This window comes from Artemia sp. Qi Xiang Cuo, chromosome 10 (assembly GCF_049724085.1).
Source record: "Artemia sp. Qi Xiang Cuo chromosome 10, ASM4972408v1, whole genome shotgun sequence".
NCBI classification, from domain to species: Eukaryota; Metazoa; Arthropoda; class Branchiopoda; order Anostraca; family Artemiidae; genus Artemia; species Artemia sp. Qi Xiang Cuo.
The window spans coordinates 33,133,975-33,151,092 of NC_142803.1; the positions used below are offsets into that span (position 1 = coordinate 33,133,975).

General features: G+C 33.5%; 1 protein-coding gene across 1 annotated transcript in view; it reads right to left on the reverse strand.

Annotated features, from left to right (window-relative positions):
* The window catches only part of galene (potassium two pore domain channel subfamily K member galene), a 40,497-nt gene extending 29,232 nt beyond the window's left edge, over positions 1-11,265 (reverse strand). The window contains exons 1-5 of the mRNA XM_089096195.1: positions 10,990-11,265; positions 9,683-9,829; positions 7,292-7,418; positions 4,069-4,294; positions 2,004-2,132 (exon numbers count right to left, since the gene is read on the reverse strand). Coding sequence (XP_088952321.1) covers positions 2,004-2,132; positions 4,069-4,294; positions 7,292-7,418; positions 9,683-9,829; positions 10,990-11,130 — 770 coding nt within the window. The 5' untranslated portion in view covers positions 11,131-11,265. The remainder of the gene's footprint in view (positions 1-2,003; positions 2,133-4,068; positions 4,295-7,291; positions 7,419-9,682; positions 9,830-10,989) is intronic.
* Between the last annotated feature and the right edge of the window lie 5,853 nt (positions 11,266-17,118).

Genomic DNA, 17,118 nt, shown 5'->3' on the forward strand with positions numbered 1-17,118 from the left:
AATTTGATAACTGAAGGTCTTGCAGTTTGCATTAATATACCTTCGCTATATCTTGCCCTCTTTTCAGAAGGGGGGGTATTGCATGTGTCCACTTCCTTGAAAAAAAAATGCATTTTGGGTTTGGAAAATAATTCAGTTTATGTTAGGCATTTAAAGTAGTGTAAAACATTTTTTTTTTAAATAGAGATAAGCAATTTTTACAAAAAAATCAATAAAATGGTTAACTGAAATTTAAAAAAATAAAACGTTAATTGCAGAGGGGCCTTGATTTATTTTCAAAAACAGCCCTAAAAAAAAAAAGCCGCCGTAAGCTTCAACCTATAAGAGAATTATTTAGAGGTTTCAGCTCCTAAAAACAATAGGCTTCTAATTATAAAAGTACCCTTATTTCTATTTTAAGGAAATAATTTCTTCCTTAACTTAACGACAAGACAATTTCTGTTTTTATTATAATAATGAGAAAATTTTTACTCACCAGAAATTGATTTGAATTATCCATTTTCTATGTAACTGCTTACAAAAAATGTCAATTGTGTTATGTTCAATAAGTTATCCAAAACTGTTGAGGAATCTAATTTGAAACTTGAATATATACAAAAAATAATTGCCATCTAAAAAAGATACACCGGTTTTTCCAAGACGGATTTAAACTAAAAAAAAACTTGTATATCACTAAATAGAAATTCAGTTAATTGTGTCAGAAAAAACTTGAACCAGAATAGATTATATATAGATGCCTGGCCCGTGGTAAGGCATATTACGCAATCACTGGCAGTGGTACTAGATGCTTTACTACTCATTGCTTATAACTAGATTGTTGTACCTACAAAATTGGAGCACTCTGTAACTATTACTGTTTGTTTTCCTAAACCAAATTTACCTAGGCTGGGAAACCATCAACCCCTATATCTCCCTATCTGGGCATTAAGATCCTCTAATAAAAATGGCGTATTTATACCAGGGCTCCTGTCTATTTGCTCCTGTGGCAGTAATTAAAATTCATCTCAGTCACTACTATCTCCTTCAGTCGGTTCTAGAGGGACATATATTACTATGACTGATACCCTGCTCATTTTAGTGACACCATGAGTAACTAGCGTTCTATTATTAATACATTCCCAACCTACACAAGATTTGTCAGCTTCTTTAATCATTATGAGACCTACTCATTGCACCTCATCCTTCATGCCTGAGTAAATACATTCTATAACACCTATTTTCATGTTTCCTACCCCTGGGATATAAGTTTCTGATCCTAATAAATCCATTTCAAAGCGTCTGAATTGGTCTGTAAAAATGTCGACACGATAGTTGTTTATTATTATTATTTTATAGCAAAATATATATAAATTGAATTTCGATCTATTAATGAGTCAAGTTTTCGGCTAATTAATTTCGGATATAATTTTGATAGTTTCTAATTTCTAGCCGACTCCAATTTTACTCCAACCTTAAAAATAACGTTTAAACTCAGAATAAAAATTCTGAACAAAATCTTTCAAGGGTGAGCTGATCAGAATTGAAGTTATCAAGTATTTTGTTGTAGGTTGCATCAAGACATGCGTAATTGTAGAAAGAGACAAGCCAAGACAGAGAGTCCAAGTAATTGAGAGGCAAATGTTTAAATGGCTGCGGCACGGGTAAATGGCGGGAGTAAGTATGACTCTCTTATTGGGCACATACTTGTCAGGTCAGTCCAGGAAGTTCAGGGCTTCTAAAATTGAGTAAAACAACAAGTTTAGTATTAGGACTGTTTGGATCTAAAGTCTGAGTAATAGCTTTTGTATTTTCGGTCCTTAAGACATTTAAAAATAGGCCTAACAAAAGACAGCGACTAAAATTTATAATTTCAGTGGTTAGGAAACCAATAAAGCAATGTAACGGCATGATAATGCCTCTCTGTGCACGTGGTACAAATAAGATCATTACTTAATAAAACACAATATAAGATATTTAAAAAAATAAAACTAATAAAAACCTTTTTCTGAATTTGGTAAACATACCTTCGATCTTGATCGGATATTGAAGCCGAATTGGATGATCTTGAAAACGCTGAATCAGAACGACCACTATCAGCAGAGCGTTGGGAATGGCGCTGCCCTCTGTGAATTGATCCGGGTCGGGAACGATGCCTAATTATATAAGGAATATATGTATATATATATATATATATATATATATATATATATATATATATATATATATATATATATATATATATATATATATATATATATATATATATATATATATATATATATATATATATATATATATATATATATATATATATATATATATATATATATATATATATATATATATATATATATATTCTAACACACAAATCGTAAATTCTGAAATGAAACTAATGCCTCTGTCCAATATCTAAACATTTTACATACATTTTCCACAATTTTGAACTGGATGCATTCTATATCATAACCAACCTTGCTAGGATGTCGAAAATAAAAACCTCGAGGGTGTATCCAAGGTTTTGTTTGAGGGGCGGGGGGTATTTTTTCGGGGAGGCGAAAGGGGAGTTACAAAAACTTTAAAACGCATAAAAAAAATTTTGTATACATTTTGTTACGTTTTTGCAAGTCAGACAAAATTTCGGCGGAGGGTTCAAACCCAGTAGCCCTCTCTCATAGATACGGCCTTGAAATATACTTTTTACATTTTAATTCTTTCAACTTATTCTCTTAGTGCCATATAATATATAGTGCTATCAGCTCATATATATCGATTGACAAAATAGATTTTCTACTTTTCACAATCTCAAAATCTGATGTGCACTTGACATTTTAAAAATGGCGCATTAACTTCAAACTGCAGTTGTGCCACCCTTACTTTTACAAAATTTGCCGGATTTTGCCAAAGAACTTGCTATTTTGATGTTCAAAAACAAGCTATTTGTTTGGGTTTTGGTTATCTGATTTGTTTTTAAAACTAGGCCCCCTACACATCTTCTTTTCAGTTTTTCCCAAATTCAAAATTTAATGGGTATTATAATAGTATAATTTTTCATATAACTTAGTGACTCAAAATTCCAGTTCATTTACGTTTGATTCAAAAGGTGTCATGTGGAACTTTTATTGTAAGAACAAAATTTAGAGCATTCAACCTTATCCTTAAATTTATAATCCATTCAATTGTTTTCTCTGTCTGTTTGTCCCTGTCTTGTTTTCCTTAGAAATAATTAAAAACAAGAATATACACATACATCTGCCTTGAGTCCCGATGGTGGATGATCAAGAAGGGGGGGGGGCACCAGTTTAAAAAAAACAGGAAACATGGCTAATTATCCATAGCCATTATGGCATTTTTCGGAAAACCGAACAAGTCCCAAGATTTCTGGGGGCTTTGCTTTTGCCAGAGTGCTTTTTTATCTTACGTGCCTACTTATTTCTGTTTATTTTGCCCAAAAAGCAACATATTGCCTGTTCTCAATTCCAAAAATACTTAAGAAATACGAATTTATTATGTAAACTCTTTCCATTACATTTTAGATATCTAATAGAACATCCTTTGTATGAATAATGAGTTATGAATAATGGCCAAACAACCGAAAAATATTTCTAGTTCTTCTTCTGTCTTAGAAAGTTTATGTTTCGTAACGTACGTAACACCTAATAATTACTGTAGTCGAATCACCCGAAGATTTTTTTTTTTGTTGCAGTGAACGTGTTCTGAATTACGGCGGATAGGGGGGGGGGTTAATTGGTATTAACTAGTGCGAAAAAATGTGGTTCGATCCCATTTTATAGGGTTATAATAAAAGAAAGGCTAAGAATGCTAGGGCACGTTTTGCGGATGAAGAATGGTAGGGTGCCAAAGATTGCCCTACTGGCCATCTATTTGTGGTCAAACAAAAAGCAGATCGTACCCGAGAGGGGTACGAAGAGGTCATAAGAAAGGATTTAAAGAAAATTAGAACTACTTGGAAGAGCATAAAACGAGAACCTTTTAATAGATTGGGATAAAAGAGGTGTTTACTCAGGTAGCTTTGCGCTGCCGTGAATTTTTAATGGTAGTAGTTGTAAAAGATGCTAAAAAAGCAAGTACCTGTATCTCCCACTACCCCGTATGGATCGACCTCTTCTAGTTCTGGGTCTTTTTGGTTTCCTTGTACAGGCATAACAGCAAATCTTCCAATATAGAAAGCGGAATGAATGAGCCATAGCATCACCTATGTTAGCTAAACATAGCAGCATTAGAGGGATTCCAAGCACAGCATAGAAAATTGTAACAATTTTGCCCCACTGTGTTTTTGGAGCTATGTGACCATATCCTTAAAAATAATAACTGTGGTTCAATAAGGCAGTTTGATCTTCTAAAGATGCTTATCAGCATTACCTGATACATTCTTTGGTTTAGCCTAGAGATCATAGGGGAAAAGATGGATTCATGATGCTTAAATTTTAAATCTATACGCTAAAATTCTGAAGTTTCTTATAAATAATCTTCATTTCCTGTTAAATACCATGGGAAACAAAAATGTGTGACGTCAAGAAAGCATTCTTGCGCAAAATCAAAGTTGAATTTTTGAAGAAAGGAAATGTTAAACTCAACCTTTTTTTAAGAGGGTAGACTAGCAAGTAAATTGATGCATGATTACCCAAGTAAACTTACATGTCTTCTTTCGAGCAATGACTGTCAAACTTCCTTGATTTTACTAGGTTTTATTCACTTCTTCTGACTACATGTATATTATTTATCAAACAGTTCATGTTAACGAACTGTAAGTAATGAGCGACTCGGCTCAATAGTAACTGAAACTGTACAAGACAAAATTTTTATATCAATAGATACATCTAAAAATCAGCTTATTATGCTGATTCCAAATACAAGATTAATCAAGTCTAGTGCTACCCATCAGAAGTTATGAGCTTGAGGAAATTTGCCTGATTTTTGAAAAAGGGAGAAACCCCCCTAAAAGCCAAATAATCTTAATGAAAGTCACACCATCAGATTCAACGCATCAGAAAATCCTTCTCCAGAAGTTAAAAAAAAATAACGAAAAATCTGGAATTTTGCATTTTTTGTCAGAAGAAAGATCACAAATGCGTGTATATTTATTTTTTTTAGGGGTCATTGCATCGAAATAATAGTCCTAGAAGATCGGATGAGGTTGCATTCGAACGGCAATTAAAAGTTCTAGTATCCTTTTTAAGAGACCAAAAAGATTGGAAGGCAAAAAGCCCCCTCCCACGCCACTTTTTTCCCAAAAGTTGTCCTATCAAAATTTTGAGATAGTAGTTTTATTCCGCATAGTTGAAAGATCCAATAAATATGTCTCTAGGGGTAACATGACCCGCCACAGTCCGTGGGGAAAGGCCTGTAAGTTATGAAATTCGCCAATTGTTTACCTATAGTATTTGTTATTGGAAGTATAGAGACATTTTTATGGGGGAGGGGATTTTGGGCTTGGGATGGGTTTCGCTAGGGAGAATTTTCCGTGGGGAGTAAAATTTCCGGGGGTGAACTTTCCAGGAAAAATTCTTTTTATTTGTCTTGCTTTCTCTTTTCCAATTCAATTTTGCATGTAGAATGTTCTGGGGGAATTACCCGGGTTTATTTTTCAATTTGTTTGGATTTCTGTGAAAAAATTTCCATGGAAGGGGGTATTTCCGGAGTGATCGAGGAAAAGATTAGAAATTAAAGTTATTTTTAATTGAAAGTATCCTAAGGAGAATTTTTCAGGCTGAATTGTCAGTAAGAAATTTTGTGGGGGTGGATTTTCAGCGAGTATAGAGATCTCCGGAAAGAATTTTACGGAGGGGTTTGTTTAACCTGGGAGGAAATTTACACAGAGGAGTTTCTCGTGAGGGAAGGGGAGAGGGGTTCATGGAGGGTGAGCCAGATTTACCGGCATTATTGGAACAACGACCAGAAATTAAATATAAAAAAAAACAAGTTTTTTTTTAACTGAAAGTAAGGAGCAACATTAAAACTAAAAAGGAACAGAAATTATTCTGTATGTGAAAGGTTTGCCCCCCTCCTCGATACCTTGCTCTTTATGCTAAAGTTTGACATTTTATTCTAATTTTTTAGGAACGGCTTCTAAGACACAAGACCGTTTAACTAGAATAGGAATCTTTTTTTAAAAGTGCTAAAAACTTTGGCGAGAGAGAGAGGGAAAGAGAGAGAGGGTCAGGAAGAGGAGAGAGAGGGGGGTGAGGGAGAGTGAGGGGTAGAGATAGAGAAATAGAGAGGAGAGAGAGAGAGCGAGAGATAGAAAAGAAAAACGTTCATTTTAAAAGTACATATCATAAGAGCTAAACTCTAAAAAATTTAACACCTTCCATAGAAATAAAAAAGAAAACGTGAAAAGCCCAATATATCCTGAAAGAAATTTCTAAGCGGTTCAAACAAGACCATTTCTATACCTCTTTCGCCAAATCCCCTATAAGCGACTCACGAGTCCTGTGATTTTGAATATCAAAAGGGAAAAGAGCCACATAAAAAATAAAAGATGTGAAACTGGTAAAGCAAACTGGTAAAGATGTGAAACTGGTAACATGGCTGATTCCTTTTGAATTTTTTTTTATTCAATTTAAAATTGACAAATCAATGTTTGTGAATACAACTTTCACAAAATGGATTTATAATGAAAAAGCAAGCTTGACAAAAATATTATAACCCATTTTTATATCCAGAAAAACATATAATGAAACTATCATTTTCAAGGGTCCTAAAATGGCTTAAAATTGAACTTGCGAGAAAAGCGATTGTTATGTTCAGAAAGTGCATAAAAATGGCATCTAGGGGTATGTTCACTTTATTTGTAGGTCAATAATATGAACTGCTCAATATTTGCCAAAAGTTATAGCTGCAGTCATCACAAATTCTTGCATTGTAGCATTGTAATTTAGACAAATTTTGGGATTAATCAAATGTTACTGCCGCATTCTATGTATCTTAATAAAAAGACGCTAAATAGTTTCGTTAACTATTTCGTTAACAAAATAACAAATAACAATAATAGTAACGAAACTATTATTGACCTACAAATAAAGTGAACATACCACTAGATGCCATTTTTATTCTACTCAATATTTACCTAACTTTGTACTTATAGAGAATTTTACCTTTCTAACTATAATATTTTATTAATCACTATTTTAAAGGATTTTTACCGAACTATGTGAATCAACACTACTGGCATTCTTTGTGCTGTCAATTAGAATCACGGTAAGCTGTTGAAATTCAGATTTTCTTCAGTCTTGTGTTGTAAAAACAATGCTTTACGGGCAAAAGTTGATTTGACAGAAGAAAAGGTACTAACCTATAGTGGTGATGAGAATAATTGAGTAAAATAAGGAGCCACCAAAGGTCCATTGAAGGTCCTCAAGATCTTCACTTCCATCCCATCCTTTTTTCTTCATAGCTTCGATCAATGTAAGCTCAAATTTCTCGAAGAAAATAATCAATTATGTATTATTACAGGGACATAGGCTATCCAAGGGGACGTTTGGGCCAGTCTCCGTTGGTTTATCATTACTCTTATGATATTACGCTAATTTCCTATTTTAGCATAGTTTCCTCTGTTTTTTTTTACTTCGAGACTGACTGCCCCCCCCCCGGCAAAAAAAATCAAGTGCGTGTACTAATTTCAAAGAGAAAAAAAAGCATAACGATTCCTTAATAGAGCCTGAATTGAAAACAAACGGCGCGAAAAAATTAAAAAAAGACGTCTGTTGACCAAATACACCAATATTCCGGTAGAAAAAATGTATATATTTTTTTTCTTGTGTTTAGGACATACAGAGTGTGATTAATTTCATTTTAGTATGGTTTCCTTTGATAAGAAAATAAGCAAATTTCTTTTACTTTGTAACGCCTCATTGTTAGGGAATATCCTTGTGAGTGTACGCGGCTAAAATCCGTATATATTTAGCATAGTATCCGTGCATATCATTTTGTTACTCTTTACTACGTACTCTTTACTACGTATATAAGTATATATACATAGTTGTTTTTTTTTCATTTTAATCATAAAGTATTTCCTGAAAAAGCTTAAAAAGAGAGAGAGAGACAGACAGAGGAGCAGCACGATCGATCTGCCTACGTAAAGAACGGGACACTCTAGAACAAGACAAGAAACGAGGACTAAGTAAAGAGGAGGACAATCCCCCATAACCCTAAGGGCAAGGGTTTTGCGTTATGCCCTGGGGATATATAAGAACTATGTTGGCACAATGTATTATTTATTAATTTTTTCCTTTAGAGCAGGGCACTTCGTATCGAAGAAGTTGTCGTAGAAACTTCGAAAAGCGCTCATTCAATTGGAAATTGGAGTGCCTTGTGCTCTTTTTAATAGTCGTTTTCAGTCACCTTTTCAACAACTTTGAGTCATTGGTTATACCAAGGTTGCAACCCTTGACACTGTCGGAGAAGAGTAGATACTGCCAGATATCTGGCAGTATCTGGCAGTACCAGATATCAGTATCTGGCAGTATCTGGCAGTACCAGATATCAAGAAGAGTAGATCTTGTTGCAATACTTTCGGGCTTTTACGATCCTCTAATTGATATTTTGCCAGGTTTTTTACTTTGTTTCAAAAAGAATCAAAAGTCTCAAAGAAACAATCAAAAAGGTGGAACAAACACGTTTGTGCAATTTTTTCTCTGTTTCTGGTAAAATCCTATTACGGTTAAAAATATGTGCTTGATTTCCTAGAAAGCTATAATAAATAGAATATTTACAATTTTGCCACTGAAAAAAGCAAATTTGTTTCATTAGAAATGTTTTTTAAAACACCTTTCAGTTACATTCCAATTCGAGTTGTCTTTCTCCTATATAATTTGAAAAGTTGATCAAACACGTTTAGGCTACACATAACAGCACAACAATTCAATGAAGGTCTTTAAAACTAAAACGTAAAAAAATATGTATCGGAAATTTAATTTAGTTAGTAAGCACATAAGTAAGGTTGTGTTACGGTTACTTTGTGAGAAACACTGGTTAAATTGAGCGGATGTGAGATCAGAAAATACTAAATACAAGTAATATCAAGTCTGATTTTCAGACTGTAAGAGTCATTAATAGCCCTTCAAGAAATCGGCTACGTAAGTTATTTATTTACAAACAGTTTATGCATAATAAATCTCATAATAAATTAGAATTTAGAACCAATATCTACCAGATCGGTTTGTAGCAGGAAAGCAATAACTAGGACGAACAAGTAAGATCACCCCCTCCCCCATACACACACCTAGCACGCAAGAAAAAAAACCCTACTAACTGTAGTTAATCTTATTACATAATAAAGCGGTTCTTATATTTAGATTGTAAGAACTAGCGGAATTTTGGAGCGACGTGAAGCAGAACTCATTTATTGAACATTCTATGGGTAAAAACAACCTCAGTTGGTGCTCCAAATAAGCGTTCTAGATATGATTTATACACAAATTAGCAGCGTAATGAAATCTTTACGTGTAATATTCGTATATTATTACGTATAAGCGTTCTAGATATAATTTATACACAAGTTAGCAGCGGAAAGAAATCTTTACGTATATAAGTATATATACATAGTTGTTTTTTTTTTCATTTTAATCATAAAGTATTTCCTGAAAAAGCTTAAAAAGATCACTTCCATTCTGAAAAGCCTAAAATATAATTTTGGGTACGGTGACACAAGCTAAAAACTTGAACAAATATCAAAAGTACATACCTTCAATCTATGAGTAACAGATACGGTCCAATTGTCTTGAAATAAAACTGGCATGCTACCCGTAATGTCCCAAAGATCCTCCGTAACTTCATGACGGAAAGTTGACATTTTCTTCTTCACTTCTAGTTCATGCTCTGCCTCTAAAGCCTATAATGTCCTCAATTAAACAGAATCTAAGATTTATAGTCGAATGAATTTTTGTAATAAGCAATTCGATGAGATCGTGGCAACTAGACAACATGCCGTTAATGTCACTAGTTATAATTTTGTGTGCGAAATTGTTGAAAATCTGTTCGTATAAATACATTTGTCACGTTTGTTTATTCTTCTTTGCCACGAAAAGCAGTAAAAAGTAGTATGACAGATAATGCATAAAACCAGTCAAAATATGGCCAGAAGATAATAATCGCAATTTCAAACAAAAATTTGACGATCAAAATTGTTTTTTTTTTATTTAGCAAACACGTTACAAAAAAATAACTAAAATAAGCTCCCCATTTAACAAATATAAATCCAATGCATTCCTGCATGCCGAACAAAATCCCGTAATAACTCTAACAAAAATGGATAATTTAGTTCTATCCTAGGATCCTAAAAAAAATGATAAAACGGTTAATTGCTAATCGCAGCGTTTGGTATATAAATTTTGCAGCATAAACTTAGAACCAACGTAAGCAAAAACTTCAGAGGCAAAATATACCCCCCCCCTGCTCACATCCACATCAATAATCGTTTAATTCAAGCTAAGGAAAGTATTAATTAAAGTGGATCCTTAGCTGACCTTTCAAAACAATAGACGGCAAGTCTGCAATGTAGAATCTAAGCCTTCTGCACTCACAAAACTATCGGTTCTTATAAGTTCACAATTCTGCTTATAATTAATCATAGCCTATCAGTAGGGGCGTCATTTGGGAGAGGCAAGGGGGTGCAGTTGCCCCCCCCCAGAAATGTGGAGGAAAAATTATTATATAGCTCATGCTCCTTGAATATCCGAAAGTAGATCCCTCTTGCCCCCCCCCCCAATAAAAATGCTGTAGATTCTCCCCTGCCAGTGAGTGCAGTTTCTTAAAATGATTAATCGTAAGAGATTAGTTTCGTTAAAAAAATCCATAAAACCAACATTCCTATTTATTATCCCATTTTCTCTGGTAACCAGGCTCTTACCACCCTTGATGTGGCAATGCATAAAAATGGTACAATAAAAGGAAAAAGTACAAATAACAATGATACAAGTTTTGCAAGTAGTTAAGAAATTACTTTTTAAAAGACAATTAAGGATTGCAACTTAAATACTGAAATTAGCTTACCTCAAATGTAAAGGCTCCAATGATACAATATCCAACAACCAGGGATACCAATCCAATATGTGAAACAAGGAAAGTTAAAATATTCCTCAAAATGTAGACACATTGCTGTCCAGCAGTTCCTTCACCATCACCAACTGACATAATGCCTTGCAAATGTGAACCTGAATCACATTTTTAATTCCATAATCAAATTGTATTTCTGGGACCTGATTCCCACAAAATTTAGCCGGAATGACCGCTTGATTTGCTTGTATATTATTGTTGGAACCCTTGAAGTGTTTTAAGTGACTGGCTGTGGTTCTTGGCTGGAGTAAACAGAGATATTTTTAGTTGGGGAAAAATGACATTTTCAAGACGATTACCGTTTTTTTTTCTTTTTATTGTCTGAAATATGAGAAAGTTTGAATGAAAGAAGATTGCAACCATTCAAATTTTTTTGTGGATTGTTGTATAAATCTTCTTTGTAAAATCCTCCTTCAGTGAAAAAAAAAGAAGGAACTTTTGACGGGAAGGGGAGAAAAGCAGAAACTTAACAATAAACTAGTTCAAGACAGTAGACAGTTAAGATACTAAACTAGTATAAAAAAAACTTGAGTGTTCGCCCCCCCCCAAAAAAAAATTGACTTCATTTTTGCATAGGATACAACAAATGATGCTAGTCTAGTAGTCTTTTATAATAGTCTTTGAACAAGAGGCACTGAAATGTTTCTTATAGGAATGGTGGTTGTTCTTCCCTGTAGCAGAGGTAATACTCCGGAGTTAATTAAAGGACGAATTATAGGGGATCAACATAGAAAATCATTTTATGTTTTCCCATTATATAATTCAGCAATCCTTATTTTATAGATTCCCCATACTTTTGATGTGTGGGGAGGTCAAACCTGAAATCCATCCCAGTAAACTATTTCACATGAATATTTAACATCGACGGGTCTCTTATATGCCTGTGTCCTTACGGTAATAGAAGACGAATGTATTAAGCATCAGACATAAAATAATTACAAACAAAAGTTCTTACACAGCTGAAAAGCCTTTCCCTGTATCTTTTCCATTTCGTATATTTTTTTTCCATTCACGGTCTTTCCAAATACAATAACTGCAAACATTGCAATTGTGTTCCAGTCTCTTTCCCTAATTAATCTAAAAAACAAAGTTTTTCCAAGGGAAGTAAAGAGCGAAGTGAAACTTACAACGGACAAAATTATTGCTTCACAGCCTATCTAATATATATCAATCAAACTAATTATGTTTCTCCGTGTTTCTCGGATTATAGAAAACTAGCGCTTTACTGAAAACACAAAAATCAAGTATTAAAAACAGGAATATTGATTTGGGAGTGAATAACGAGTATGCAGCCTGAAGAAAACAATATAATCTAATAGTTTTTTCTTTCTAATACACCAGTTTTGACTCAGCAACTTTCCATATACAGTTAAAATCATCCTTAAAACAAGCGTAGAAGTAAATATTTTTTTAAATAACCACAAAGTCATTGAACAGCATACAGATTATTGGATTGATTTATCAGGTAGCATTTTGGAATAATATTCAATAGTGATTTAAGCTATAATATCAATAGTGATTAATAAACAATCTTCAAATGTAAGAAACATACTTTAGTATTACTTGAAATGAAGATCAAATAAGACATAATATGAAGTCTGGAAATATGGTTATTTGTCTCTATACAACTGTGAATTTCAAGCTATGATACAAATTCTAAAGCTAGTCTATAGTCCTAATCCTAATGCTATCAAGATGGCTTTACTTCAAACTTGTCTATACAAATTAATCATGACATGTTATTTTTAAAACCAAAACGACAGCTAAGTATTGAAATGAGCCATCGTGCAGAAGTGATACCAAATTAAACGAGAAAAAATAAAATAAAAATAAAGCAACAATCCTAAAATGAATTGTTATTTATCTTAAAAGGGATTGATCCTAAAAGGGATTGATAATAGTTTTATTCTGTAAAAAGTGTCCTTCATTGGTTTGATTTTACTGTACCAAAACGTCTATATTATTTTGTGTTTTCAGTAAAGCGCTAGTTTTCTATAATCCTAGAAACACAGGGAAACATAATTAGTTGGTGTATTTGTACTAGTTTGATTGATATATATTAGATATGCTATGAATACATAAATACATCCTTAGGCTGTGAAGCAATAATTTTTGTCCGTTTTAAGTTTCAACTTCACTCTTTACTTCCCTTGGAAAAACTTTTTTTTTTTAGATTAATCTTTGCTTTTTTTATTCAAATTTAATATAGAAACAATCCTGCCATGATCCATTTTATTTATACGGAATAATTTCTATTCGTTTTAAGTTTTAATGTCATTCCTTAGTATCAGTTGAAAGCTTATGAAGCTGTTTAAGGGCGCATTTAGAAGGTTGTAGACTTGTATTTATGCCTAGTCACTTTTTATAAATTTGATTTGATTGCACATTCCCATAAAGTGTACTTTTCGTTTTTCCACCCATTTTTTTCAAATGAAAAAAGTGCCTTTTTCAATGAAATAACCAAAAAAAAGGTGTTTTTCAAAACCTAGGCAGGAGCAAAAAATAAGGGGGCAAGGACGTCCCTCACCCTCAATTACCGCCTTTAGAACAGGGGGTTTAGAGGAGGCTTTTTGGACCATAATTGTTGCAATGGTACCGTTTTATGCTTCCAAACTCGTCCACTTAAGAAGGGGCATCAAAAGTGCCTTTTTTAGTGCTATATGGCACTTATGGATGGTAAAATTAATGAAAAGCACGTAGATATGAGCAATAGCTTTAAAATGAGTTTTCCTGGTATATGCTTGGGAAAATAAGTGCATCACATTTGCAAAAATAGTGGATTATCTAAAAAGTAATGATAAGAAAGTACAAACCATGATTGAAAAAAAAATCCAAGGAAGAATCAAACATATGATAATCTAATTTGATGTCTAGCGCTATAATAAGAGAACCACGTCTCTAATAATCTTATTTAATATATTGGTGTGTGTAGGACTTTAATTGCGTAGCTTATTAAGGGGGCCTGTAGGAGGAACATGCGAAAGGTGTTCTTGCAAACCTCCAGTTAAGGGTTTTGGATCATAATTATTACAATTATACCGTTTTATACTTTCAAGATTTTCCACTTAAGAAGTGGCACCAGATGTGTTGGTTTCTGTGCTATATCTCACTTACGACTTGTAGAATTGATAAAAGCCCGTAGATATGAGCAAAAGTTTTCAAATGAGGGATTAAAAATCACTCTAAGAAGTTCTGGTAGCCACTAGCCCCAGATTTTCCACTTCAGAAATGGCACAAAAAGTGCCATTCTTAGTACCATTTGAAACTTGCAAATGACGGAATTTATAGAAAGAACGTAAATATGAACAATATTTTTATATGAACTATCATAAATCTATATACGATGTTCTGGTTACCCGCTAGCCCCACCCCTTCAGAAATGGCATAAAGTGCCCTTTTTTGTGCCATATGGCACTTGCGGATCGTGGAATTTATATAAACCACGTACATATGAGAAATAGCTTTTGAATGAGCTGTTTAGTATCTCTCTATGAAGTTCTACTAACTCGCTAGGCCTGGAAAAAAGAAGAAGAAAAAGACCGTTTTAAAGTTATTTAGCTCTTAGTCACTATGGGCTGTGGTTCGCTCTTTACTAGGTTGCAGCTACCGCTGCAACCATGATACCAAACAGTCGAGAAGTTTGCTGAATGCACGTTCTGAGCAAACCGATTTCATAGCCACAAGGATAAATGCCGAGCGACAGAATTCATTGGACTTGTATAATTTATGCTATATATTTGCACATTAGGGGGGGGGGGTAAAGTTAGATTTAATTAAGATTTTAACGACTTTCTGAGATTTATTTTACCCCCCCCCCCTAATGTGCAAATATATAGCCCAAATTATATTATTATATAAACTAAAGTATTATATTTTCATCATGTTTTGGCATCTTTCATTATGATAGTAGTGACAGGGTATAAGGTTTCACGCTTACGCCTGAGGCATGAATATACAGTGCAGTTTAACCGGTACATTGACTTACCAAGGACAGTCACTTATCACTTTGAATGATAGATGAGTTACCAGACAGGTTTCTAAGGCAAAAGCGACCAATCCCTTTATATTATAGATCTATAAAGTGATCAAATATGTTATATTTGGAACTATGGAGGAGATTGTGTACTGCGATCAGACTGGTTTAGACACATATTTCCAAGCCAAAGCTTTTGATTCTCAGATTATGTATTCAAAAGGTTTATTGCGCCTTCTGTAAAAAATTGTCAAACATTAATAAGCTCTAGGCTGAAGGTACCTTGCATCGTGTCTAGAATTGATTGGCATATGGTGTTAAATCATTTTGCTTAAACGCTAACTCTAATTGCAAAAAAGAGTATAGCATTTCCGAATTGGACTGTATAAACGATATTAATTGTTGATTAAATAATAGGGATGTGCATGATCCTAATTAGTGATCGGACCGTATGAAGGTGATAAAAAAGGGCTAAACTGATTATCAGTTATGTAACCCCGAAGGACTTGGTAACTTAGGCGATTTGTTATAAATTTGGAATAACATCAATCTATGAAAATGGTTAACGATGATAGAATGACCTTGTGACTTGACCTAGCTTTACTTCTTCGATGTGTTCTGTATAATACACAAGTGGCGTTTGAACAGTGTTGTCAATTTAAAATAGAGTCTAACGTTATAGTATACTAAAAAATTGATACTAAGAGAGATGTATATGGCAAGAAAAGAATTTTAATAAAGAAACTCAGAACAATCCATAGAAATCCTTACAAATCAAGTAGTGAGGTGTATATGAGTATGAACCGTCAAGGATCATAAGCAGCAATGACCCTAACCCCCAAGGACCTCAACCTCCAAAGTTCCCATACCTCCAACCTCCAACGGGCCCCTCACCCACACTTTTTGGCCCCCCTCTCCCCATGTTTTTTTAATTTTTTTTAAGGTTTTTTTTACTTTTTTTGAAGTTTTTTTTTTAACTTTTTTCTAAAATGGAATTTTTTCAACTTTTTTTTACATGTCTTCGAATGCGAGGCAACATACATAAAAAATTAAAATTTTACATTTAATATTTTCCAAACTAAAATTTATAATGTTATAGATATGTTAGTCATTACCTTTACTATTTGAAAAATAATATTTGTAGTAGCACTTTTTTTTATTGGACTAAATTTTTTTATGGACTTCAAAATTATTCAACTTTTTTTTACGTATCTTAAAATGACATGAAATATGCTTATGGCTCTAAGAATTTTGCACTATGCTTGCTCAGAGACACGATGTGGCTTTCCCAATGGTACTCCATGATTGGATATCGACACTACCTAGTTTACTGCATATATTAAATCAGTAATTTTTACACAGTGGAACGATAAACACATAACTAATATCTCTAAAAAGTGAAGATGAAGCTTTTTAATAAAGTGTGTTCACATGACAATGTTAATGTAGCACTGAATGCCGACAAGGAGAAGTATTTAAACTATGAAACAAGTACAAGTGGTAGCACTATTGGAAATGTATGTGTGCATTGTCATGACAGTAAGGAATTTAATTTTTTTTGAGTACCAAAAAAATTCCATTATACAAATGGTGAATATGTGAGAGTGAAATATCCAGAGATGATCGCAGTCAAAGAGAATGCCAACATAAAAATAATAGTTGATGAAGACGGACATCTTCTTGCTAGTGCTTGTGGTAACATGCTACCTGTTGATAGAACCTATCGTCCCCTTTTAGGTATTAGCATTCAAATGAAAGAAAAGGGGAAAAGAAATGCATACTCTTCTACTAATATCATAAACCATATCTTGTGTAGGTGCCGGAACTGTTACCTGTGTAAAAATAGTGTGATAATAGACAGTGAAATTGCCAGAAAAATAAAAAGGGCATGGGCAGAAAATATCACTAAGGAATATAAAGATGAATCGATGAAAAACAAAGTACCAGCAAACGTTACTGCCATTGATCAAACAGTCAATGAACCAAATAATACCAAAGACGAAAAGTATATTGAGCCTGTCGATGACACACCTGTAAAAATTGTGTATGACTTAAAATGGAATAATGATTATCCTACTGATTACGAACTAAGA